Raw genomic sequence first — 27,938 nt, 5'->3', positions numbered from 1 at the left:
CGATTTTAGCAAGGTTTACAGCCTATATTTGAAGTAGAACTTCGACGACAGTTGCTCAGACAGGTCTTTGCATTAAATGTTTGCTTTCCACCACCCAGTCTGTAAGACTTTGACAATGTCCATTTATGGTAATTTTAGTCATATTACCCATATAAGGCAACGATTACCTTTAATCAATTTACGGTACATCACGACTATATTTAGCTAGCTGGCAATGTACACTTTAATATTAGCAAATAAGAACCAGCCGTTACATTCAGACCGACACTTTTGGTGGTCATTTGTCAACAAAAGCACGTGATTCGGTTTCTATCTACCCATTTGTCAAATTTAACGGTCATACATAGTTAGAATAGGATTTTGCTGGTGACCGAATAGGAACTTTGTGAGTATGAGAATTCATTTTGACTTTAAAACATTGTCAGAAATTGCTTGACATATATTCTTCTTAATTTAAAAAAAGAAGTACATTTTGCGTTATCTTAATGACAGGGTCGTCTCTATTATGAGCTTCCTCTCACGTACCTTCTTACCACCCCATTATTGATATTGGGACATTTATCATGGCATGTATAAAATATCCAGATATCCGAAATGGGGTGGTATGGGCCAGAGAAAACTCGGACTATAGGCCGTCGCAAGCTTGCGCTGGACCAAATGGCGGCCTGCCCCCACCTTTCAAAAAAATATGGCAAACTTTTTTTTTTATAACTTATAAATAGTATTAAGAATGATAACTAAACTATTTTAGTGAAAAAGCTGCAATTTTGTAAAAGTAAAATACAGAATAAAGAACATGCTCCGCGAAATCCTCCCATGGGGGGGGGGGGTAGGGCTGATTGGGTTTGGCGACTGTATCGCCCGCGCACTGGATCCCACTTTGTCGGCGTACTATAGACAATGAAGTGTTAAGTACAGTAAAATCAACCAGCAAAATGAACAATGAAAATGTTAAGTAAAGCAGAACATAACACTGTTACTATTGTGCAAAGAAAATTGTTTTATTTGCTTGTTTACACAATAAGCATTTGTGTTAATATGGTGCAACTTAAGTCGTACAGGACAATGCTGAAGTACAAACATGTTAAGAATGTGTGCACTAAAAATGAATTCACTTTAATATATATTGCAGCATGTGTGTGTATGCATATATGTATGTATGTATGTATGTATGTAATCTGTCCTTAATGAATATATTTGTGGACCTAAATGCAGTGGCGTCACTCGGGTTGGTGTCACCCAGTGCGGTAGCTCATGGTGTCACCCCCATGGTCCTCCTTCCATAACAGACCATACAGAATCCTTAGTAATGTCATTTTGGTGTCACCCCCTCTGATGTTGTCACCCGGTGCAGTCCGCACCCCCAGCATCCCCCTAGCGACGCCACTGCTGTGCCTGCTAGTCATGTATTTAACTATGATCGGTTATCCGCTTATGAAATCCAACTAGACCGAGCAGTGTGTGCTCTGTAAAATTTGCAATTTTTCATTTGGTGTCACCCCTCTGAGATGGTGTCACCCGATGCGGTCCGCACCCCCCCTAGCGATGCCACTGCCTAAATGTCTGATTGCACATGAAAAAATTTTGACATGAAAATTGGGAATATAAATCCCTCGGTTGATAAAGCATGAGTGAAATACAATGACTTCAGGTTCAGAATAGTTTGATAAAGAGTACATGAAAAAACACAGGAGGTGTAAACATGTAGAACAATACAAGCTTAATATGGACCGATAAATTACATGGTGTTTGAAGACTGTCTTTTTCACTTAGTAAAAAGTTTTAGCTGACGTGCTAATAATCCGGTCATGTCATTTGTTTGTGATATACATGTATTTAAATTGTACGCCTAGCTAAAACCAGGCATAGAAAATCAGAAAATTAACATCACACTTGTCGGACACTGAAATTTATGGCCCATGGGCAATTAGCAAAATGACAAAAAATGAAGTATCACTCGTTTGATTTTCATATTATGAAATTAATGTTAAAAGGTATGCATAGACTTACATACATCCTGACTTGCATGTGCAACAGTAAATGCCACACTCAAAGTCCTCAATTACAAGATCGTACTTAAGACTGTTTCTAAGAATAAACATCCAAAGCCAACAGTTGATAAGCATAGATATATTTTTTCTGCTTTACACAAAGTTCCAAAAGTAGATTTAATATCCACAATTATGGGCTGGATTATACAAATATCTTTTATTCAGTTCACATGATGCAGTGTGGTGATCTTTTAAATCAAGTCAACATAAAAATAAAATTCAATTTAAATATCTCCCCCACTTGGTCTAAATGTTCAAGCTTGAGATACATCCCAACTTGTATTTGTCCAAATGAAATGATTCAGTTCAATGGGGAAAGTACTCAACTGTTTTATACAATATAATTCACACGTAAAAAAAATGTTAATCATTTTGGCAACAAGAAACAAATGGAGAACTCTCATGGTTAGAGTTTGGGTACCATTAACTATTTTATTTTAGATATTGTTACATAAAGAAAGTTTCAGAGAGACAGTTGAGTTTTAACCTTGTTTACCAAAAGACTGCTACATGCTTTATGATGTTTTCCATTGCTGGTTATAGAGGGAAAATAGAATATTATGGTCCCTAAAATTGTGCTCATTTATGAAAATTTTCCACAAGGACATTACTGTCTGAACTTGTGTATAAGTCAGGTTCATTTTCAAAATTGTATAGACCCAGATCACGTCGCATAATTCACAGGCAGATCTGGGTCTATGCAATTTGTTAGGAATAATTAGTAGAACAATCAACAAAGACCATGATCTGCAGCACATTATGGGATCGCAGATCAAGGTATATGTTGTTTGCAGTTGGAACCAACAGCCCTGATTTATATGTAAGTATATATGGAATCTTTAACTTACTATGAATCCCACCATGGTTAATTAAATCTGTAACAACATGAAAATTTATTTATAAATTTGTGAGCAAGTCTTAATGGTAAAAGATCTTGTGGAAATAAAATGGCAGTGTTAGATCATTGTATCAGTCATTGATAAATAACTGATTCTGTCAACCTATGATGAATCAATAAAGTCTGCACACATAAAATTGTTTAGGTTCAGTAATTTAAGGGATGAGTAATGATAAAATTTATTTCTACAGCTATGTCATTCCATAGTCATTACTGGCTGTCCTATGGGGACGAGTGGGTTAGAAGTCACGAGGGGTGGAGAAGGATGGCAGATGTTGGTGGAGAGGTTCTCAGCTCGAACCAGACCAAAAATGAACCAGCGAGAATAATTCGAACCAAGTAAAGAACACCCTGTTGACTGTTGCTCTTTTCATTGCTAAAATTATTTCTAAATCAGATAGCTGTAGATAATTTACTCTATGTATTCACTTATAAGTTGAGTCAGACTGCAAATAGCAACAATTCAGATCTGCCATAGCATAATGCACCTGCAGATAAGGGTCTATGTTGTGTGTTTTACTGATTACTCCTAATAAACTTGACAGACCCATATCTACCAGTGCATAATGCGCCAGCAGTTTGTAGTTGGACTTGTCTTATAAGTGAGTATATACAGTAGTCTAAAGAGAAGCAAAGCAATATACCAATGTTTTAGGAAACTTTACCATTCATGTACTTACAAATAATGATATGATTATTTGAAACCTTTCCATGTTATGCTAATTGTTGTTTAAAAAGTGTTAATGTCTGTTAGAATTATGATTTATCTATTTTTAAATCAAATATAAAGTAGCTTTCATTTATAAATATGCGGGCATTTGGATATTTGATTTATCACAGTTTCCATTTTTTTTATACAAATGCAGCAATGCAGCAACATCTGAGAAGCAGAATGTACCACAAACATGCATCTACATCCGAGGAAGAGCAAAAAATGTGAATCTCTCCATTTGCTTAATACATTCTTACTTTCTCTGTCTGTCTGTCTGTCTCTCCTTTTATTGTTTCTGGAACAAATCACAAAATATTCATTGCATAATTTTAGGTTCCAGACAAATAACAAATGCTTTGGATGTATCTCAAAACATTTGTGTGAAATAACATCCATATCATTCATTTATGCTCAGTGAGCTGTTTTTGGTTCCACTGGTCATAGACCAGTATGAGATGGCCTGTTTTCCATTGTCCAATCTGATGTGTTTTGTCAATTCATTAATGTTAGCACAAGTATGTTATCACTGATCCTCTTAATCTGCTTGGAAGTTTGTCACATCCTCAGTGGAAGGCCACATCAGTATGTGAATTTAACCAAAAGACTTCATGTGATATACAGTTGGTCCCAACTCAAAATGGTGTCCATCTTACATCCAGTATTGTTGCCACAATAGTCATCTTGCAAATCGTTGTAATTGCAAATCCTCCCATATGGATACATGGCCATGTAGACATCAAGGTTCTCACATGAGACTTCTAATGATGTCTAGTTGGTCCTGATTTAAATTGGTACCAGTCTTACATCCACAATGGCAACAATATCTGCTAATCTGAGAATCTTGTTATTGCTAAAGAATATCAGAGATGGTCTGAACACTGAGAACAGTTAAAAGAAATAAAATATACCACTACCTTATCTTGAATTCCTGGAAATTCTTTTGGGCCAGTAGAGCATCAGTGACATCAAGGGACTATTGTTGCATCGTATTGTGGGGTGCACAATTCATGATGTTACAATTATTTCTTGTACAGCTATCATCAGAGTTTGACAGGAACTGAAGTGAAGTTTTTTTTTAAAAATAATATTGTTATATCATTAAGGATCCATCAGTATTTAAAACTATTGTCTTGGGGACAAATTTAGTCTGGTTCGACCAATACAGCTTATTCCATTTTTATGTAACCCCTGTGTTACAGACTGTAGGATTTTGAAAACTTGATGGTTTTCCTTTGAGTATCAAAATACACTTTGTTTAGATGATTGTTCTGGCTTTCAGTTGGGCTATTATATTTTCTGAGGTAGGACAAGTTTCAAGTCAGTCAGGCACAAATCCTCTAACAGTTAGACTGGAAAAGTGAGTGTTTTTCATTCCCAGTTTTAGATTTACATTGGCCTTTACAACCATCATCTTCGCTAGCCAGGGTTTTGGTGTGTTAACCCTGTCTACACATTAGCAGATTTTTCAGATATTACTGCATCCAATCAAAACCAGGTTGTTCAAATTTGAACACTGTACCTGCAAGATCGAGACAAGTGAAGCACACAACTAGAATGGATTCATAAATAAGCTATTTTCTGCTGCCGATCCGTGTTTATACAAAATACATCCTTTCCATCAAGTATACATGTAATGACCTCTCTGGTATATAGTCATACTCATGAAACCCAAGAGATGTCACTAGGACAATGCTCTGGAATATCTCTGTACGATCCACCAAGGTGTAGATAGAGTTAACACATCGCAAAGATGTACAACTATTGGATTATGCATGCATGTTGATCAACATACTCGCAGCCACCCTGACCCATGTAAATATCTCATCTGCCAGATGGTACAGGTGACCATTCAGATTCCCCACTTTTCCTCAATTCTTTCTTATATTGTTAAAGCGTTTGTTTTGTTTTTCTTTATTCTTCACTGAGATAGCGAAAAAGTAATTTAATGATGTTATGTAAAGTTTTAAATTCTTTTGAGGGAGTAAAACTTTAATTGTAGTACTAAACCATACCCAGCAATACTAACACACTGCCATTGTGTCCAGATTACTTGAAAAAAAGCTAACTTGTGAGACAACAGAGCTTATTTGCAAACTTTAGTCAACTTCATACTAAAATTTAGAAATAAGATATTTCATTAGGATAAATATCAAAAGAAAGACAGAAGTTAGAAGATTTTAGGTCATTAGAAGGAAAACGTTGATTGCACATTCTTTTTGAATTAAAATAGATGCAGTTATGCTTATTTGGAACATTAATAATCTGTTCTGTGCATATTTTTTTTGCAGAGGCAAATTTCCATTTGTCTTAGTGATGCCCTGAACATATTTGAAATCAAGCAGTCTGCCTCAGACATAAGACGATCCAATTATGTCTGTGAGGTAAGCCGTCAGCCTTATACCTCCATGAAGAAGTCAAGATGAGGTAATCCATTTATGTGTATCATGTAAGCTGTAAGCTTAGGCTTCTGTGAAGAAGTCAACATAAATCAATACAGCTGTTGTCTATGAGGTCAGCTGTAAGCCTTAGGCTTATGTGAAGAAGTCAACATAAATCAATACAGCTGTTGTCTATGAGGTCAGTTGTAAGCCTTAGGCTTCTGTGAAGAAGTCAACATAAATCAATACAGCTGTTGTCTATGAGGTCAGCTGTAAGCCTTAGGCTTATGTGAAGAAGTCAACATAAATCAATACAACTATGATCTGTGAGGTCAGCTGTAGGCCTTAGGCTTCTGTGAAGAAGTCAACATAAAACGAAGTAAAATTGTATACAGATAAAGCAGTTATGAATCTTAAAAGTACAACCTAATTGTCTTCAGCATTCCAGTAAACCTAAAAGTAAGAGACAAGAATAAAGGTCAAGGACATCTTTAAAATTACATTATGGGTTTTTATCAACTCTGATATCTCAGAACCTGGCTATGTAGACAATTTTTTGACACCCATGATGTAATTGAGATAACTGGGTTTGACTGTAGCATATAAAGATATCATATTTGGCACATGGTTTTGAATTATTTCTAGAACTTAAATTAATGTATGTCTCATTAAAAGACAGTGGTGTGATAGAAAAAGGAATATCAAAATTGGAATAAATTAATAGGTCTTAAGGTTTTTTTTAAACTGACATTCAAAACAGAACATCTGTTAAACAGCCCATTTTCATTGTTCAAGACATTGTTAAACAGTTATGTGTTATACTGATTTAGGTGATCAAGATACAGTATTGTGACTTGGATGAAAATATCATGATTAGATTTCTGCAGAATATTTCAGACTCTAAAGTTAAACTGGACCATGCTAGCTGTTGTATTTTTTCTTGCATAGTGATGTGGTTATGTTGTTGTTGTTTTGGGTTAACATTGTATTTCAGCACATGATGGATGTATATTGCAGCCAGCATATTTGGTGGAGAAAGAACTTGGTAAAATCCAAGGAAGATTCCAACAGAAAGCTACAGGCAAGCTTTCCCACATACCCACACTGGCCAAGTCTGAGACTCTGACCCATGCAGACAGAGGTAAGATGTTGGTGGTTGTGTGAAAGCAAATGCCTTCAACTACTCAGCCACCTGAATCTCTGTTAAGGTTATGAAATGGGCAATAGTACTGTTGTGCAAACACCGATACCATCTATTGCATAGGAATAGGAAATCCTAAGTAACCCTGGACAACTTCAGTTTGTGCAGTCAGTTGCATCACAGTCACAGTTCAGTTGGGCAGCTAGATTTGATTTCTATGGTTTATAATGAGTCTGAATAAATATGATGAAAAATCAGTTTGTATCAGCAACCTTCAGGTCTGCTAGTTTATTTTTATGCCAGGTGTTAATGTTTACCATCTATTGCATAGGAATAGGACATCCTAAGTAACCCTGGACAACTTCAGTTTGTGCAGTCAGTTGCATCACAGTCACAGTTCAGTTGGGCAGCTAGATTTGATTTCTATGGTTTATAATGAGTCTGAATAAGTATGATGAAAAATCAGTTTGTATCAGCAACCTTCAGGTCTGCTAGTTTATTTTTATGCCAGGTGTTAATGTTTGCCAAACATTTAATACCTACCTGGTAGTATCATGTACATAGTATTCACACACCCTTCCATTGTTTGTACCTCACTTAGAAATTATAAATTGATGAATGAGGACACTAACTTTTGTGCAATTTTTATATATCCTTGATTCTTTGTGTTTTAAAGTCAGGAGTGCAAACAATTGAGAGGGTGTGCAAATACTACAGTATTTTCTACTTCATGCTGTCACATGTTGATTCAAGGCTGACTGCTGCCAATTGTTAAGCTCATTGTAACTGGCATGTTTATTTTCTGGCATTGACAATGGTATTGCAAAATAAAACTTTTCAAAGAGGAAACATGGCAACAAATGTTTGCTCAAATAATTACATTATCTTGAACCACCATTCTTACAAAACCACATGCTGAGATTGTATTTGTTTTGAATCCCTTCACATCATGCAGCTCCCCTCTTTCATAGTTCTATGTGTGTGTGTGTGGTTTGGATTTTTTAACGTAGCTTTAACAATTTTTCAGTCATATCACTATGATGTCTGCAGTGTGACAGTTTATAGTAATGTCTAGCACTGAGACATCATGCCACAGACATGTAGCATGATGTCCCACCTAGTCACATTATTCTGACACCAGGCCGATCAGTCCTAACACTAACTAACCGATTAATGCTGAGCACCAAGCAAGGCAGCTGTTAGTACCATTTTTGTAAGTCTTTGGTATGACTCAGCCAGGGATCGAACCCACAACCTCCCTCATCCAAGGCGGATGCTCTAACCACTAGGCCAATGGACTGGTTCATAGTTCTGTGTAGATGCATTATAAAGATAAATACTTACACTGTGCAAATTATGACTACTTTCATTTGGTGGGGGGTTAGTTTGACAGATAATTTAAAATACAAAACTAGATCTGATAACTTGCATGATACATACATATGCAGTATAAGATGAAAACAAAAATCAACACCAAGAAATGAAGTTGAATAACATATACAATGAAAAAGAAAATTTTTGGGAAATGAAAAAATAAATTGTTTATTGTGATGACCAAAGAAATGTATTTGTCCTAAGTATAATATTAAGACAAAAAACTTGTACACATTTGAAAAGAATCACCTCAATCTATAATGACTGACACTATGCATAATGCAGAGAAAAATTTGAGAATAAAATGTGAAAAATGTTAAATATACAGGACAAACAGTAATTTAGAGACACATAGATTAATATCTATTTTATCTCTATGAACCTGGTAAATTTATATTGATGTTAGAGTCCCTTTGTGCTCCAAGAGCACATAGAGAAACTGATGAGTCATAAATATTAAAATCCAGATGTTGTTTAAATCACATATATTTTGGCATAATTTTTTGCGAAATGATGCTAATAATTTTTATTAGATGTTTTGCAGAAAAAATTAATTTACTGTTGTTTTGTTGTTTTCAGTGGAATTGCATTAGAGAATATCTAATGAAGACAACCACAGGAATTTACTAAAAACCAGATTTTTCAGTCTGGTTGCCCAGTGGGAAGCCATGGGTTTTGAAAATTTGTTACACATTTCAAAATTGTAATGTAATTTCGACTACATTCCAAGTGCAATTAAATCCTCCTTACTGCACTCAAAATGAAATGAACATAATATTCCATAGCATCTTTTTGATAATTTCAATTGAAAGAGTTCATATTTTTCCCCACATTATGATTCCAAACATTCAGTGACAGAACAGAAACACACTTGAAGATGAGTCAAGATGCTGCTTCCACGCTGCACAAATCAGACATTACTTCATGTAGAATTGGCACAGATAAACCCGGTCCATAATCACAGAATTTTGTAGAATCGACAAAAATACCAAAATCTACCCATTCCAGGCCAAATGGAAAAGTTGTTGCAATATGCATTCATTCACAATATGAATCCAAATTTCAATTTTAAGTAGACCAAAATGACATTTTTGGTCGAAAGTGATGTCTAATGCATGACTAAGTTCAGATTTATCTGGGAAGAGTTATGCGTGCAGTAATAATGTTGTTGTGTAATGATGAATTTGTGCTTGTGTATTTAGTTTGGAATACGACATACACTCATTTACTTTGGTTCTTGTAGTGTATTTTTGTTTATATAATTAAGCTTTAAGTAGAATAAGAAAATGAGCATATAATAAAAAGGTTACTGCATTTGTATGGGAAAATATGAACTCGTTTTGTCAGATGGATATACTGCACTCCCAAGATTGTGCAGTTTATCCTTCCAAAAACTTGTTCATATTTTCCCATACAAATGCAGTAACTTATAAATACAAATGGGCATTGATGTCTGCAGGTATTTAGCATAAACAGCAATAACTTTCTTTAGTAACATTTTTGTGACCCACGCTAATGAAAAGATTGTCATTAACACTCACAATGAAATTATTTTCAAATAATGATTTTTATTTGCAAGATACTGTCATATGGTTAATCTGGATATAATACAATCTTGGTTATTTTGCACCAAACACTGTGTTATGCATGAATGGTAGATGACTTCAAGCAATCAGTTGATATTTCCCTCTCTTGTTTGCGATTTTGTTGGATCCATTTTTCAGTAGGACAGCATATTCAGACCTTTTGTACAACCAAACACGATTTGTTCTCTATGTTCATGGCAATGAACTATTTGACGTGTGTTATCTGACATAAGTGATACATGCTACTGTGTGAATGCATACACTACATATACAGTGTTATGGATATATATTTTTTATGCTTGATGAGAAAAATAGGAATAAATGATAATAAGGTTTGTTTCTTTCGTTTTATTATCAAATAAACATTCTGTTAATCTTTTTTTATTGTAACTGGCATGGATGTATGTGAAAATTCCACACAGATTTATTTCATTTCTTAAGTCATGGGATATATGATCTAGATGAATAAAGTTTCACCATAAGTTCTGGGATAGAAAAAAAATTAATTATTTTATCATGTCCCAATATATGCAGTAAATATAGGAATTGAAATTGTAATTTATTTCCCAGAAATACAAAGTGAAAGAATTAAAACTAACTTATAGTATGGTCAGTGTAATCCTAAAGTCCCAATTGTTCCATCTGATTTATCAACAGTACAGAAGAATCACTGTAATATAATCCCAAAATGTCGTTAAATGAATTCACAGTATTTCCAATACAGCTGTTATTCCAATTATTCCACTTTATACATAACTCATGTTTAAAGTGAAAACTACAATCATAGGATATTAGTGTTAAAAATGTCACTAATTGACCCTTTCAGTAGCTATTATTTTGAAAATAACACACATAAGAGACATATACATACTATATACATACATGTGTGTGTGTGTGTGATAACAGCTGTTGAATGATTTTGATTACAGCAATTTTTGGAATGACTGCAGTAATTTATTGGGCAAACAGATAAATCTTCTATGCAACCAGTTTTTCAAATCTGGTTGCCTTGGGACAACAACGGATATTTGCAATTTTTCTACCCTGTATAGATACCAAATATCAGGCTATCTTTAAAACTATTTGACAGTAGATTAATAACTACATGTAATAAGTGGTTAAAAAAGACTCCTTTGAAGGGACCTGTTAACATTTTTAATGTCATTATTTGAAGTTGTATATTCTATATCACATTTACATATTACACACATTCCATTGTAATGCTTCAAAATTTCAAGAAATATGCTTACTTTCTTCCCCCAGTGTTAGCATAAGCATGCTACTAAATCAATAAAGTAAGCAATGAATGGAACATTGATGACAGGTACTAATGAACATACATCAACAAAGTAAGCAATCCATTGAATATTAATGACAGGTACTAATGAATATACATCAACAAAGTAAGCAAACCAGTGAATATTAATGACAGGCACTAACAAACATACATAAACAAAGTAAGCAATCCACTGAATATTAATGACGGGTACTAATGAACATACATCAGCTAAGTAAGCAATCCACTGAATATTAATGACAGGTACTAATGAACATACATCAACTAAGTAAGCAATCCACTGAATATTAATGACAGGTACTAATGAACATACATCAGCTAAGTAAGCAATCCACTGAATATTAATGACAGGTACTAATGAACATACATCAGCTAAGTAAGCAATCCATTGAATATTAATGACAGGTACTAATGAACAGACATCAGCTAAGTAAGCAATCCACTGAATATTAATGACAGGTACTAATGAACATACATCAGCTAAGTAAGCAATCCACTGAATATTAATGACAGGTACTAATGAACATAATCAACTATGTAAGCAATCCACTGAATATTAATGACAGGTACTAATGAACATACATCAACTATGTAAGCAATCCACTGAATATTAATGACAGGTACTAATGAACATACATCAACTAAGTAAGCAATCCACTGAATATTAATGACAGGTACTAATGAACATACATCAGCTAAGTAAGCAATCCACTGAATATTAATGACAGGTACTAATGAACATACATCAGCTAAGTAAGCAATCCACTGAATATTAATGACAGGTACTAATGAACATACATCAACTAAGTAAGCAATCCATTGAATATTAATGACAGGTACTAATGAACATACATCAACTAAGTAAGCAATCCACTGAATATTAATGACAGGTACTAATGAACATACATCAACTAAGTAAGCAATCCACTGAATATTAATGACAGGTACTAATGAACATACATAAACAAAGTAAGCAATCCATTGAATATTAATGACAGGTACTAATGAACAGACATCAGCTAAGTAAGCAATCCACTGAATATTAATGACAGGTACTAATGAACATCAACTAAGTAAGCAATCCACTGAATATTAATGACAGGTACTAATGAACATACATCAACTTAGTAAGCAATCCACTGAATATTAATGACAGGTACTAATGAACATACATCAACTATGTAAGCAATCCATTGAATATTAATAACAGGTACTAATGAACATACATCAACTAAGTAAGCAATCCACTGAATGTTAATGACAGGTACTAATGAACATACATCAACTATGTAAGCAATCCATTGAATATTAATGACAGGTACTAATGAACAGACATCAGCTAAGTAAGCAATCCACTGAATATTAATGACAGGTACTAATGAACATACATCAACTAAGTAAGCAATCCACTGAATATTAATGACAGGTACTAATGAACATAATCAACTATGTAAGCAATCCACTGAATATTAATGACAGGTACTAATGAACATACATCAACTAAGTAAGCAATCCACTGAATATTAATGACAGGTACTAATGAACATACATCAACTAAGTAAGCAATCCATAGAATATTAATGACAAGTACTAATGAACATAATCAACTATGTAAGCAATCCACTGAATATTAATGACAGGTACTAATGAACATACATCAGCTAAGTAAGCAATCCACTGAATATTAATGACAGGTACTAATGAACATACATCAGCTAAGTAAGCAATCCACTGAATATTAATGACAGGTACTAATGAACATACATAAACAAAGTAAGCAATCCACTGAATATTAATGACAGGTACTAATGAACATCAACTAAGTAAGCAATCCACTGAATATTGATAACAGGTACTAATGAACATACATCAACTAAGTAAGCAATCCATTGAATATTAATGACAGGTACTAATGAACATAATCAACTATGTAAGCAATCCATTGAATATTAATGACAGGTACTAATGAACATACATCAACTAAGTAAGCAATCCACTGAATATTAATGACAGGTACTAATGAACAGACATCAGCTAAGTAAGCAATCCACTGAATATTAATGACAGGTACTAATGAACATACATCAGCTAAGTAAGCAATCCACTGAATATTAATGACAGGTACTAATGAACATAATCAACTATGTAAGCAATCCACTGAATATTAGTGACAGGTACTAATGAACATACATCAACTATGTAAGCAATCCACTGAATATTAATGACAGGTACTAATGAACATCAACTAAGTAAGCAATCCACTGAATATTGATAACAGGTACTAATGAACGTACACAAATAAATAATGAATCAACATAACATTAATGATGTGCACTAACAAACATACATCAATAAAGGTTACAATTAGTTCTTTTTGTTAAAATGTATAATTATTTAGTCCATATCAAAAGAGTGAATACAATTTTCCTAGTATCTCCCATTGCCTAATATCTTTACTTTGGTTTATGATATCATGCCTGTACTTCATGTGTGAGGCAAAATTTTCCCGATCATACATCAAGTAAATATTTTAATCACATCATCAAGCCTACCCAAGTCAGCAGTTAGTCATGGTCAGAAACACGTTTATTTAATTCTGATTGACTGTATTTTTTGTTTGAATGATTTTTGATGGTGAAAATCACAATTGTGATGGTGTAGGAAAAAAGATAATTCTATGTTTTAATTTTCATGTTAATATTATACATAATTGTTGGTTTTCAGAATTTAATAATAAATAAGCATAGGGACTTGAAAAAAATGCTATCATTTTAGAACTTAAAAAATCACTACAAATGCAAAGCTCACCATCTTGAAAATCTTGTTATTGCTACTCCTCCTAAATGGATGGTCATATCAACATGTGGTTTTCACTAAAGGACTTCCTATGATGCTTAGCTGGTCCTAAATGAAAATGGTGCCAATCTGTTGTCTGTTATGGCCACCAATGAGGCCATCTTGAAAAATCACCAATTCTCCTGGAAATTTTTGTCACCCAGATTAGAATCAGTCCCTTCAAAGGACTCCTGCTGTTTTCTATGATGGGTCTCAAAAATAAATACAACACACATACTACTGCATTAACAAAACTATCAGAAGCTACATACATACCTCCATACAATCATATATACTTCCATACATTATACATATCTCCCTACCTACATACCTACCTACCTATCTTGGTACCATAGATGGGGGAAAGTTTGTGAGTGGTTATATAATAAATTAACCATGCAGAAATGTGAAGAAAATACATTTTGATAATCATCAGAACATTTACCCTCCATTACAACTATGAAATTGAAAGCTAAGAATGTGAGTATTCTGTGAACTGTACCTTCACTTGATTTCAACAACAAAGTAGTTCCTTACCTATGGCAAACCTGTGATAGTTCCTGTTTATTTGATTTTGACCTGAAATGTTGGAGCTAAAATATAGGGAAGGAATGTATATGTTCTCGTATTTCTTTTTCATAGTCATTTGATCCTTGTGCATTTTTTAATGTTGTTACATGAATCAATATTCAGTAATATTGTAATTTTTTGCAGATTAGGTTGATATGCAATATCTGTTTCAGATCCTTTCGATATTGTTGAAAGAGCATATATGTAAACTGAGTGGAACAGCTCAGCGAATCATTTTCCAGACAGTAGAGACTCTTGTCAGTACAGGTATAAATGCTCATTTTTCTCTGATATTTAGGCACTAATTGATTCATTGGTATCTACAGCAAGTTAAATTTCTTCTTTGAACTTTTCACATTGCTCAAGTGAAATTGGTCTGACTTGAGTTTATAATTGCAGACAGCAAGGACAGTTGCAAAAGTTTGTTTTGACTTGGAATTTTCGAAACAGTTTGAAGAATCAATTTGAAGGCAGCTTACATAAATGTTACATGGAGCATTTTTTTAATTTTTAAATTTTTTTAAAGATTCAATCATGTTTTTGTATCATGTGCTAGGTGGAAAGGTATATATAGGGTCTGCCATCTGCCAACAATGTCAAAATTGGTGAATAAATAAATAAATTACAAGGGTTATGTTTTCTTATATAAAAGTAGACTCAAAGACATTTTAAAGCGTTGTAAAAAGTTAAATGTAATTTTGCTCCCTCATTATCTATATATGCATCTTAGATATCCTTAAATTGATTTGACTTATACTAATAGTTAAAGTCGGTATTCATCACACAGACTTACATCATACGATACTAATATTAATGGTCAGTATTTAACACCTTCATCTTAGTCTGCCAGTAGTTACAGTTAGTATTTACAATTTCCACGTCCATCATACTATACTGCTTGTTATGGTCAGTATTTAACATGCATACCTACATTATATACCTACATTATACTATACAATACTATTTACTGTCAGTATTTAGCATGCATACCTACATTATACTATACTGTATAATACTATTTACTGTCAGTATTTAGCATGCATACCTACATTATACTATACAATACTATTTACTGTCAGTATTTAACGTGCATACCTACATTATACTATACTATATAATACTATTTACTGTCAGTATTTAACATGCATACCTACATTATACTATACTGTATAATACTATTTACTGTCAGTATTTAGCATGCATACCTACATTATACTATACAGTACTATTTACTGTCAGTATTTAGCATGCATACCTACATTATACTATACAATACTATTTACTGTCAGTATTTAACATGCATACCTACATTATACCATACTATATAATACTATTTACTGTCAGTATTTAACGTGCATACCTACATTATGCTATACTATATAATACTATTTACTGTCAGTATTTAACATGCATACCTACATTATACTATACTATATAATAATATTTACTGTCAGTATTTAGCATGCATACCTACATTATACTATACAATACTATTTACTGTCAGTATTTAACGTGCATACCTACATTATACCATACTATATAATACTATTTACTGTCAGTATTTAACATGCATACCTACATTATGCTATACTATATAATACTATTTACTGTCAGTATTTAACATGCATACCTACATTATACTATACTATATAATAATATTTACTGTCAGTATTTAGCATGCATACCTACATTATACTATACAATACTATTTACTGTCAGTATTTAACGTGCATACCTACATTATGCTATACTATATAATACTATTTACTGTCAGTATTTAACATGCATACCTACATTATACCATACTATATAATAATATTTACTGTCAGTATTTAGCATGCATACCTACATCATACTATACAATACTATTTACTGTCAGTATTTAGCATGCATACCTACATTATACTATACAATACTATTTACTGTCAGTATTTAGCATGCATACCTACATTATACTATACAATACTATTTACTGTCAGTATTTAACATGCATACCTACATTATACTATACAATACTATTTACTGTCAGTATTTAACGTGCATACCTACATTATACTATACAATACTATTTACTGTCAGTATTTAACGTGCATACCTACATTATACTATACTATATAATACTATTTACTGTCAGTATTTAACGTGCATACCTACATTATACTATACTATATAATACTATTTACTGTCAGTATTTAACATGTACACTGCCATCATACTACATTTATGTTTATTGATACATCATCTTGGAACAGTATGACTGATTTGTATATAAACTAGAGTCCAGTGTTATGTCCTTTCCTTAATGTTGGTCCATAACTGGATAAATGTCTTGTGTAATGTAATTTCTGGGAAAGATTCCAGATGTGAAAGAACACATGTCCAAAAATCCAAGCATCATTGTTTTTTCAGTAGAATATGCTATAAACAAAGAGACAGATGTGTATGTTCCAAATGATGTAAAGAGACAGATGTGGATGTTCCAAATGATGTAAAGAGACAGATGTGTATGTGCCAAATGATGTAAAGACACAGATGTGGATGTTCCAAATGATGTAAAGAGACAGATATGGATGTTTCAGATGATGTAAAGACACAGATGTAGATGTTCCAAATGATGTAAAGAGACAGATGTGGATGTTCCAAATGATGTAAAGAGACAGATATGGATGTTCCAAATGATGTAAAGACACAGATGTGGATGTTCCAAATGATGTAAAGACACAGATGTGGATGTTCCAAATGATGTAAAGAGACAGATGTGGATGTTCCAAATGATGTAAAGAGATAGATATGGATGTTCCAAATGATGTAAAGACACAGATATGGATGTTTCAGATGATGTAAAGACACAGATGTAGATGTTCCAAATGATGTAAAGAGACAGATATGGATGTTCCAAATGATGTAAAGACACAGATGTGGATGTTCCAAATGATGTAAAGAGACAGATGTGGATGTTCCAAATGATGTAAAGAGACAGATATGGATGTTCCAAATGATGTAAAGACACATATATGGATGTTTCAGATGATGTAAAGACACAGATGTACATGTTTCAAATGATGTAAAGAGACAGATGTGGATGTTCAAAATGATGTAAAGAGACAGATATGGATGTTCAAAATGATGTATCAAACCTCTCCATTTAATGAATATGCTTATGAAGTTCAGACTCCATTTTTGTAAATTTAAAAATGTTATTGTGTTCTGCAGCTCTCAGTTCCGAAATGAATCTTTTGGCCATAAAGAATCTTCTGGATGAAATATCACACTCAATCATTGCATCAACTGGGACAGGACTAATTGGCAGTCCAGGTGTGTGGAAACTACACCTGCAAATGGTTACCAATTTGTCTACTAAAGTATCTGCCCATAAATACACAGAGGTAAGAACTGGACAAAAGGCTATTTTGAGTACAGTTTGAAAACAAGGTACAAGTCAGTTCTATATTAGATAATAATGGAGAAGTATTTGTTTCATGGAAATGATGACAATGAGAGATGTATAGAAAACTCCTCGTTATTCAGCAAAACTTTCATCTTATTACTACGTACAAGTACAATCATTGAATAATATGATTCACCTAATTTTGTTTTCAAGTCCTGATAGTTAAAATATGCCAGTGTTATAGAGTTACTTGGTGAACAGATAAAGTCATCATGCAATTTTAAGAAATAAATCAGAAAAGTATTGGAAAACAAATATTTAGTTACAATTAATTATTGGGATAAAAGCCTATATTCAAACACATGTTTAAATAATATTGCTTTAAATTACAGAATGTACTCAAGGCCAGAAATAACAGCGTGTGTGTGTATATATATATATATATATATATATATATACACGCACACTTACTCATCCTGTGTATGAATTTGCAGCTTTAAGTAGGCTTTAGGTAAATATGGAATAAAATTCATTTAAAGACAAAACCAAACCTGTTAATTCACTGATGAAATAAAGATTAACTCGATTAGAAAGGGTTAATGCACCATAGTGAACAGATGATGATTTGGTGTGGGTTTTAGTAACAGTTACATAAAAAGATTAACAAGCAACATGAACTTTTTGCTGTGATAATCAAATTTGGGAAACGGATAATCACTTGTTAAAGACAAGGGCAAAGACCTCATTCACTGCAGACATGATTGCTTGACTCCAAATACACTTTGTCTGCAGACACTCCTAAGTGGTCATGGTTACAGTAGAATGAATAAATATAATCAGTGTTCACTTATTGTGAAACGGTCATTCATAGCAGTTTTAAAGTTCATGTTTTGCCAGAAAATTGTGGTCGCTTGATTTGTTCTGCATGTGGTTGCTGACAACAGCACATTTATATAATAATATCGATCTGTGCATGATGATTGTTGTCATAAATAAAAGAGAGAGAGATCAACCTGCTGACAAGGTCAAAATTGTAAATGAATACATATATAAAACCAGTAATAGAAACTGTGCTGACATCATTGTAGATGGACAGGTGATCACTGAAAGTGAAATAGAATCCAAAATCATGTCAAAATCCATACTGGTCCCTTTCCATTTTTTAAATGATGCTTGAGATACACAATATATTATAACTTCTGTTTAACTGCTGCTTATTTTTACAGAACAATGGGACACTTCGGTTACTTGATCTGCCAAAAGAATGTTTATACAACATAATTTCCAGGCTGACAGATCACAGAGACATAATTGGGCTTGGCTCAGCAAACAGCTATCTCTATGAGTTGACACATGATCCCTTCATCTGGGAGAAGCTTTGCTATTATCATTTCACAGAGAAGCAGATGATGAAATACATCGATGTTATGGATGATGAATCTCATCATTGGTTGTCTCTTTACAGGAAATGTTCAAGGTTTGTAGATTTTTATGTCTCTGCTACATTCTGTGAAGAAGACATTTCGTGTTGGTCATTTCCTTCCATCAGAACATCTGCAGGTTTTGGAAGTTCATTTTTCATTCCATAAGTTTTTGAAGGACTCATATTGAAATAAAATTTGACATGAGGCTTTTAATATCAAACAAGACATAGGTCAAATTTGATTTTCACCTTCTTATAAACATTTAATGAAGTTATGGCCTTAGAAATGTGTCTATGACATTTGCCATTGCCCCTTTAATAACAGTTTATTGAGTTATTGATGGAGATAATTGCATCAGCTGGATATTTGTACAGCTCATAACTTCTTGCTTTCAACTTATTTTAACAATATTTATTTAGAACATTTCAAAGTATACAAAACATATAAACATTGCTTTAAAAAACAATTTTATCTTGCTTATATTAATACATCTGCAATTTTAAAGACCTTACAATCACAAATTAGCACACAAGAAATACAATTTAAAAAACATATTCAATTTAATAGGTGAATCTAGTGTGTCATTGAAAATATATGCACTATTGACTTGTCATAACATTCAGAATAAATACAGCAACACACATAACAGTATCAAATAGAAGATAATCTGTAAATAATTACAACATATTGAAAGAAAAGTAAACACCATATTTTGATTGAGATCACTACATATACTATGCATATACAAATAATGTAATCTGATTTGGTAAATAGGCTACTATCAGGATTCTGGATGACTATTGTAGTACTGACCCAATTATAATCTGACTTGGTAAATAGGTTACTATCAGGATTCTGGATGACTATTGTAGTACTGACCCGATTAAAATCTGACTTGGTAAATAGGCTACTATCAGGATGCTGGATGATTATTGTATTACTGGCCCGATTATAACCTGACTTGGTGAATAGGTTACTATCAGGATTCTGGATGACTATTGTAGTACTGACCCAATTATAATCTGACTTGGTAAATAGGTTACTATCAGGATTCTGGATGACTATTGTAGTACTGACCCGATTATAATCTGACTTGGTAAATAGGCTACTATCAGGATGCTGGATGATTATTGTATTACTGGCCCGATTATAACCTGACTTGGTAAATAGGCTACTATCAGGATGCTGGATGATTATTGTATTACTGACCCAATTATAATCTGACTTGGTAAATAGGTTACTATCAGGATTCTGGATGACTATTGTAGTACTGACCCGATTATAATCTGACTTGGTAAATAGGCTACTATCAGGATGCTGGATGATTATTGTATTACTGACCCGATTATAATCTGACTTGGTAAATAGGTTACTATCAGGATTCTGGATGACTATTGTAGTACTGACCCGATTATAATCTGACTTGGTAAATAGGCTACTATCAGGATGCTGGATGATTATTGTATTACTGACCCGATTATAATCTGACTTGGTAAATAGGCTACTATCAGGATACTGGATGATTACTGTATTACTGACCCGATTATAATCTGACTTGGTAATTAGGCTAATATCAGGATGATGGATAAAAAAAATTTTTATTGTGATTGAGACCACTGAATATTTATGAGGTGATTTTGCATCTACTGTAGGTATATTTTTCTACTAGAGATTTATTTCTAATAGGATCTTGGCAGAAGTTTGTAAATATGCCTGTGTTATCAAGATATTTGTTGATTATTGTGAGTGAATTATGACTATGAGTGAAGTTCATGTCTATTAATGATTTGATCATGCCTCTGATTGACCAAGATTTTCAACAATGTATCATTTATACTTGAGATTAGGATCAGACTTGTTACATGGTCATAAATAACTAAAATGTCGGATGAGATTCATTTTAAGCAAGATCTATAGATATTAATAAGATAGTCTTTTGTTGGATGAGATTCATTTTAAGCAAGATCTGTTGATATTAATAAGATAGTCTTTTCTATCTGATTGACTAGGAATGTCAACTAGAATTGAAAGTCCAGTAAAATTTTGCTCCACCTTAAGCTATTATTATACTTGTCACAGTTTCTTTATATAAGTGATATGGGCACATAATGAAACACCTTGCACCGGAATGTCAGATCTTGTTACTTAGGGAAATGGTCAATTTTCAAGTTTTGTTATTCACTAATGGGCTTCTTGTCCAGTAATGGGAAATCCTAACATTGCAGACTCAAATTAGTATTTATTATTCTCTGAGATATTTAAGTTTTGAAAATGAGACCTTTCTTCAGAATGGAAATCTGAACTGTGTAGAACAGGTTTTAGGTCTGTCACCATTTGCCTCATAAGACCACTGGACAGTGAATGCATTTTCTCTATGCTTGACTTTGTCATCTCCATGAGTAGTGGGCTGTACAGAGACTACTCTGACCTTTTTGCCTCTTTGTTTGCATACCAATGAGTAGTGGGCTGTACAGTTGCATAGACTACTCTGACCTTTTTGCCTCTTTGTTTGCATACCAATGAGTAGTGGGCTGTACAGTTGCATAGACTACTCTGACCTTTTTGCCCCTTTGTTTGCATACCAATGAGTAGTGGGCTGTACAGTTGCATAGACTACTCTGACCTTTTTGCCTCTTTGTTTGCATACCAATGAGTAGTGGGCTGTACAGTTGCATAGACTACTCTGACCTTTTTGCCCCTTTGTTTGCATACCAATGAGTAGTGGGCTGTACAGTTGCATAGACTACTCTGACCTTTTTGCCTCTTTGTTTGCATAGTGATCCATGGGCATAATGAAAAATGTACTTGAAATCCATTAAGCTCATCTACATGTGCTATATTGCATGTCCTTGGTTCGATTTCCCACCCCACATCTCTTTGACACTGTTGTACAATTTTACTGAATATTTGTCATTATTCTTCGTTGAGAGAACCACAAGACCATGTCAATGCCATCATCTCAATTTACAAGTATTTCAATGAAAGAATGCTTTTATAATAATTTTACACTCTATTGTTAACAAAATAATGTGAATACAATGTTATTCTGATATCCTCTTTCAGTGAAACTTTTTAAATGATATTTGAATATAGGTGCTGTAGTGTTTTGGCAAATTGGACAAGCTTAATATGGAAGCAGAGCGCAGGCTTTACCATCAGTAACCCCCCCCCCCCTTTCTTTTTCTGTTTATTTCTATCTGTGTTTAATTTTTCGCTTGTAGAAAATTTGGATTAAGACGGGAATATGCAGATATGTTAGTCATGTGCATCAGCTGCCATGCTTTGCACTGGAAGGTAAGATGATATGAACTTCAAGTGAGATATATACACTTTTATACATTTACCTTTTTAATGCCAGCAATTTTATTTCCGTTTTATTGTTCATTTTAAATACAGATATTCATGTCTATTTATGTTTATAGGAATCTGTGCAAGTGTTTAAAAGCAATAAGCCTTTGGCACAGATTCTGAAAATATGATAGCTACATATGAAAGTGTGACATTTAATTTTAAAAAACAAACAATCAAGAATATAGCTATTTGGCAGTTTATAACAAATAGTGCATGTGTGTTGCACTGTCAATGGGAACAACTATGATTAAATTTTAATCAATGACTAAGCATACCATTTTCCCTCATGTTCAAGATTTACTTTATTTCACTTTTTAAATTCTGAATTTCAGGATGTATAGTCTACAATTTTTTATATTTATATTTTTTGTTGACTGTATTTTAGGTCTCTGAATTTTCAAACAAAAGTAGCATGTTCCTTTGTGTTTTCAGATACAAGGACACAAGTGTGTCAGTGATGAGGACTCAGTAGTTGAGAAGATTGAGCCTGCGGATTTTGTTACTTTATTTCATTTGTAATTTATTGTTTTGTTGTATATTTTATTGCCAGTCATGTTATATGTCCACAGACATTTATAAAATGAGGTATAAGTCAGGATTTTTTTTCGCAGTTGAAATCCAGCAAAATGTTTGGCCTTACTTAGGTCAGACTTATCATAAGATCAGAAACAAAATCTGTTGTTTAATGTTTTTCATATTGTTTTTTTTTACATATCAAGAAATATCTCTGTATCTTTAAGTAAGCAAAAATTCCTTCTTTTGGTCTTGTGTTTTTGCCTTTGCTGTTGTCAAGTTATGCACATGACCTTTCTCTCACTTATTTTAGTTTTTTCACTTCTGTTTTCATGACCATTGTACTTTTTCCATCCACCTTTTCACATGGAATGCTATATGTGCTTTATATTAAATGTTATCAATATGAAATATTTATGTGGATAATCTATTATGTAACCATAATGCATCCACATTAGAAACTGTTACACTGTACCTTGTACAGTGTTGGTCAATCCTACAGTGTTGACTGAATAATGTATTGACCTTCACCCATGCTAATTGCAGTTGGACCCTACAAATCAGTAAGACTCTGCAAGTTACAGTTAGACGTGCAAACCAATTAGACACTTAATTTATAATTAGACCCTCCTGCAAATTGCAGATTAACCCTACAGTTCAAATCAATGTTTAATCACAAATGATGTCCAAGAAACCTGTTGAATGTTATTTATATATTCACAATTCTGTAAAGGTAACAATGACAGAAATCTTTCCTCAAGATTTCCCAGTATATAGTAAAAGATTATTCACATTGTCCTAACATTTCTATGTTATTATAATTCTTAGCACTATTTAGAAGTTAGAGTCAAAATACAGTTGTGTTTCAGATCTGTCATGCACTTGACATGCATCTGTCTGTCATTGTCTATGGACATTTTGTGACCTTTGTCTCACTTTCTTTCATTTATTCAGAATACATTTATTTTTTGTACTAATGGCTTATTTGTATATTGTCATTCTACAAAGTCTTTGGTAACAGACAGGAGAGGACTATGCATGAATTCTAATGCTTTTTTCCATCCAAACTTTGTTCAGTATTTGAAATAAAATATGTACTTTCAATAGCTTTGATTATTTATAAACATCATCATCATCAGTGATATGTAAATTATGAGACACAGGACACTCATTGTTTTGCAGGTTTTACAGTTTGTGTATATAAAGACATTAAGATCCAAATTTTAAGATTACTAGGTTAGTAAAAATTGCCATGGTTTTTAAAATAAAGTTTATTATCCCAGTAAGAACTGAGGTCATTTTAATAATCATAATTGAAGATTACTATGAAAATCATATTTTTTTTGTTTTTCCATCACATATCTGGAGACGAGAATATAAAATCAATATTACAAATTTACTGACACATTGAGCTATCTTGACATTCCAGGAATTTAAGTATTAGTAGATGATTAACTCTGGCACTGGTCCAGTTTAAAGATGTCAACCACCTCCTAGACAGGGTACAGAAATCTGAGCTAATTTCCAGGAAAAAGGAGTCAAGGGAAGACCTATGGAATCAGTTTTTGAATAGCTAAAGAACTGGGAGGGGGCATATTGGAAGAAGAGAAATATTGGTAGAAACAGGAGCAGAAAAGGTTGCAGTTGGAATAGCAGAATTGGGAACAAGGGCAACTTCAGCAAGAACAGTGTGAGCTGTTTTAGGAATGGATAGAGTGGAAACAACAGAAGCAGCAACAACATCCACCACTGGAACCCCTAGGGTGGAGGTTAGGGAGAGGGAGGCTACTAAGTCTAACTTATTGCCTCTCCATCTGCCCTGGGGTAGAGACAACCAAAGTAGCAGATGAGCTGCCTGCAGAACCCAGTTTGAAAGGTACAGACATTATACCTCTCTGGGCTAACAGACAGCCCTTCTCAGGCAAACCAAGGTTCTATTAACAGAAATGCAGTCAAACCTTTTCCAATAGTCAAAGCAGTGACATGGAGATAATGACCATTCTGCACTGTTAAGGCATGAAAAGTTTTAGTTTATGTGTTGAAAACAATGGCCATGTTAGAGACTGGCCATTTCTGGGTGAGGTTGGGTTAGAATTTAAAAATCGAGTAATCTACAGCCCTCAAATACCATGAAAGATCTTCTTTCACTGATTTATAGAAATAAAGTTTGTATTATATCCATGACTGTTAAAATAAATTTTAAAAAAGAATCCAATAATAATCCAAGAATAATCCACGAATAAAATTTTAGAAGTGCTAATAATAAAATGTTCTAAGGAATTCAAGTTCGAGTCCTGACAAAGAATCCAAGATGGAAGGCGATGACGTATGCTGTATCCTGTTTGATGTTGTGTTGTGGTCTACAGTTCCTTGTAGAAACACAAGTAATCCGATGTTTGAAATCTGAATATAATTTTTAAGAAATTTCTTTCTTTATGAATTCTGTATGAGCACAAAAATATTTCCAGAAAAACGAATTAATCTTTTAGAATCCAAATAATCTGAAGAAAAATTAACATATAACTAAAAAAAAGTGGCTAAAACAGAAGGAAATTACTTGACATCAACCGTTTTTAAGCCCAGACTGTGATCTCGATCTCGATCTCTCTCTCAGCATCACTATTAAAACTAAGTAATGTGCAATTTTGGAAATGCCTAATTGCAAAATAGAGGATCACGTGATCATGTTTACATATAGACCTTGATAAAAACCAATTATTTTACTAAAAGAAAAAAGTTGTTTACTTCACTAAAACTATTTACAAGCCTAGGGTCAATACATGCTCGATCTCACTCTTATTATTCCAACAATAAAAAAATTAATAAAATAAAGAACTTGTTGACGTCACTGTTCCTAATTTTGAATAAAGTCGGGAACCAGGTCAGTCTTATGTGTTTACTAAAATGAACAGTCAAAGTCAAACTATTTCCTGGAAAAGTATCGAGTTCCTAATAAACAGAGCTACATTATTTTGACATGTAATGAAATTTAAAAAATTAAAAATTTTAAAATTTACAACATGAGATCAGGTATGAATTAAATCAAATATACATAGCAATGCATATGTCCATAGTAACTAATCTTACATACTTAAACCATTTTCCAAATTCACAATTCAAGCATGTGTAAACTCGATCACAACGCATTAAAAAATGCGCTGGCTTTCTACGAAGTAACCTAATAGCGAATTACAAAAATTAATTTTGACAAGCTATCAATCTACATAACTCTCCGGGGACCCTGAGTGGTTTAAAGCGCTCACCGTTACGGATCACTGCCATCTCACCTTTGTCTGCGTGAGTTCAAGTCTCAGGCTCGGCTAACGTTGGTACGTGAGAAAGCCTGCCAGTAGCTTCTCGTGGTTCGGTGGTTCTTCCCGGGGTTTTCCAGGGTTCTTCCTCCACCAATTATACTGGCCGCCATGTATAGCCTATATTGTGCTGAAAAATGGCGTTAAACCTTAGAACAACAACATCAACCTCATGAGACGGAAGAAAATACTGTACTTATTAACTAAAAAGTAATCGAATGGAAGGTTTATAAGGAAAACGGCATGGTTAGGCAACGTAATTTGTTTAATTGTAAAAAACATTTTAAAGACTAGAAATTTTGATACAATGGATCCATTGAATGCAGCAGGGCAATATTATCAAAATCCATCTCTCTTACCTATATAATTTTGAAAAATGGTCCATTTTGTTCAAACATGAATAATATGGTGATAATATTGGAATAACTCGAGTAAAATGGGGGAAAATATGCCCGTGGGAAAGGGCTCAAGAGAAACAGGTCAATCTTGATATCCAAAGAATATTGTGCGAAAATGCGATGATTGTGTTTGACCGATTCGAATATGATCTTTTGAAATGTAAGACACACTTTTGAGCAAAATAGTTATGTCTTTGTTTCATTTTTACGGTGGTAAAAATAGTTGAAATTAAGCATGAAAAAGTTGCTATTATTTTAACCTATCCCTGACATAAAAAATTTAAATTTTGAGGGACGTTAATAGAAACATACTCCACAAGAACAGAGATTAGGTTGCATTACGAATATCGTGAGCGAGAGTGAACTTTTGTCTCAAACTAGCGAAGCCTAGAATAACAACACTGGACAACTTCAATAATTTTTTCAGTTGAAAGTTGCAAAGTTACTTCTGTGAATATTTTAACTTGTTTTTTTTTTAAACGCTATTCTGTTTCTCAAATAAAATAGTATGGAGTACAGCTTTAATTTATATCAAGAGTACTTGACCACATCAGCTTTCTAAATTATTGATTTAAGTACATTTAGTAGGTGCAGCTACTGCGCGTTTCACTTGTATTATCTAATGGTTGATACAAGAACAGACGGAAGAGGCTTAGTGTGTGTATTGTGTTTGTTTATCGCTTGGTAAACTTAGATTATCTTGATCTATAC

At 33.4% G+C, this 27,938-nt stretch overlaps 1 protein-coding gene across 2 annotated transcripts; it reads left to right on the top strand.

Annotated features, from left to right (window-relative positions):
* Positions 1-257: 257 nt before the first annotated feature.
* LOC149807331 (F-box only protein 25-like) lies at positions 258-24,622 on the top strand. 2 transcript variants are annotated; one of them, XM_089965436.1, is made up of 9 exons: positions 258-385; positions 3,141-3,288; positions 3,816-3,885; positions 5,950-6,042; positions 15,016-15,109; positions 18,056-18,228; positions 19,457-19,707; positions 22,876-22,948; positions 23,438-24,622. In XM_089965436.1, the coding sequence occupies exons 2-9, from the start codon at positions 3,143-3,145 to the stop codon at positions 23,522-23,524; spliced, it is 987 nt and encodes a 328-aa protein (XP_089821562.1). In that variant the 5' UTR covers positions 258-385; positions 3,141-3,142; the 3' UTR covers positions 23,525-24,622. The 2 variants fall into 2 exon arrangements, with proteins under 2 accessions (XP_089821562.1, XP_089821570.1); XM_089965444.1 differs by having other exon boundaries at positions 290-389.
* The last annotated feature ends 3,316 nt before the right edge of the window (positions 24,623-27,938 follow it).

Source organism: Sinohyriopsis cumingii, chromosome 1, assembly GCF_028554795.1.
Source record: "Sinohyriopsis cumingii isolate HCF-2022 chromosome 1, ASM2855479v2, whole genome shotgun sequence".
Lineage (NCBI taxonomy): Eukaryota > Metazoa > Mollusca > Bivalvia > Unionida > Unionidae > Sinohyriopsis > Sinohyriopsis cumingii.
The sequence above is the reverse complement of the archived record's forward strand: the minus strand, read 5'-3'. Positions and strand labels throughout refer to the sequence as shown.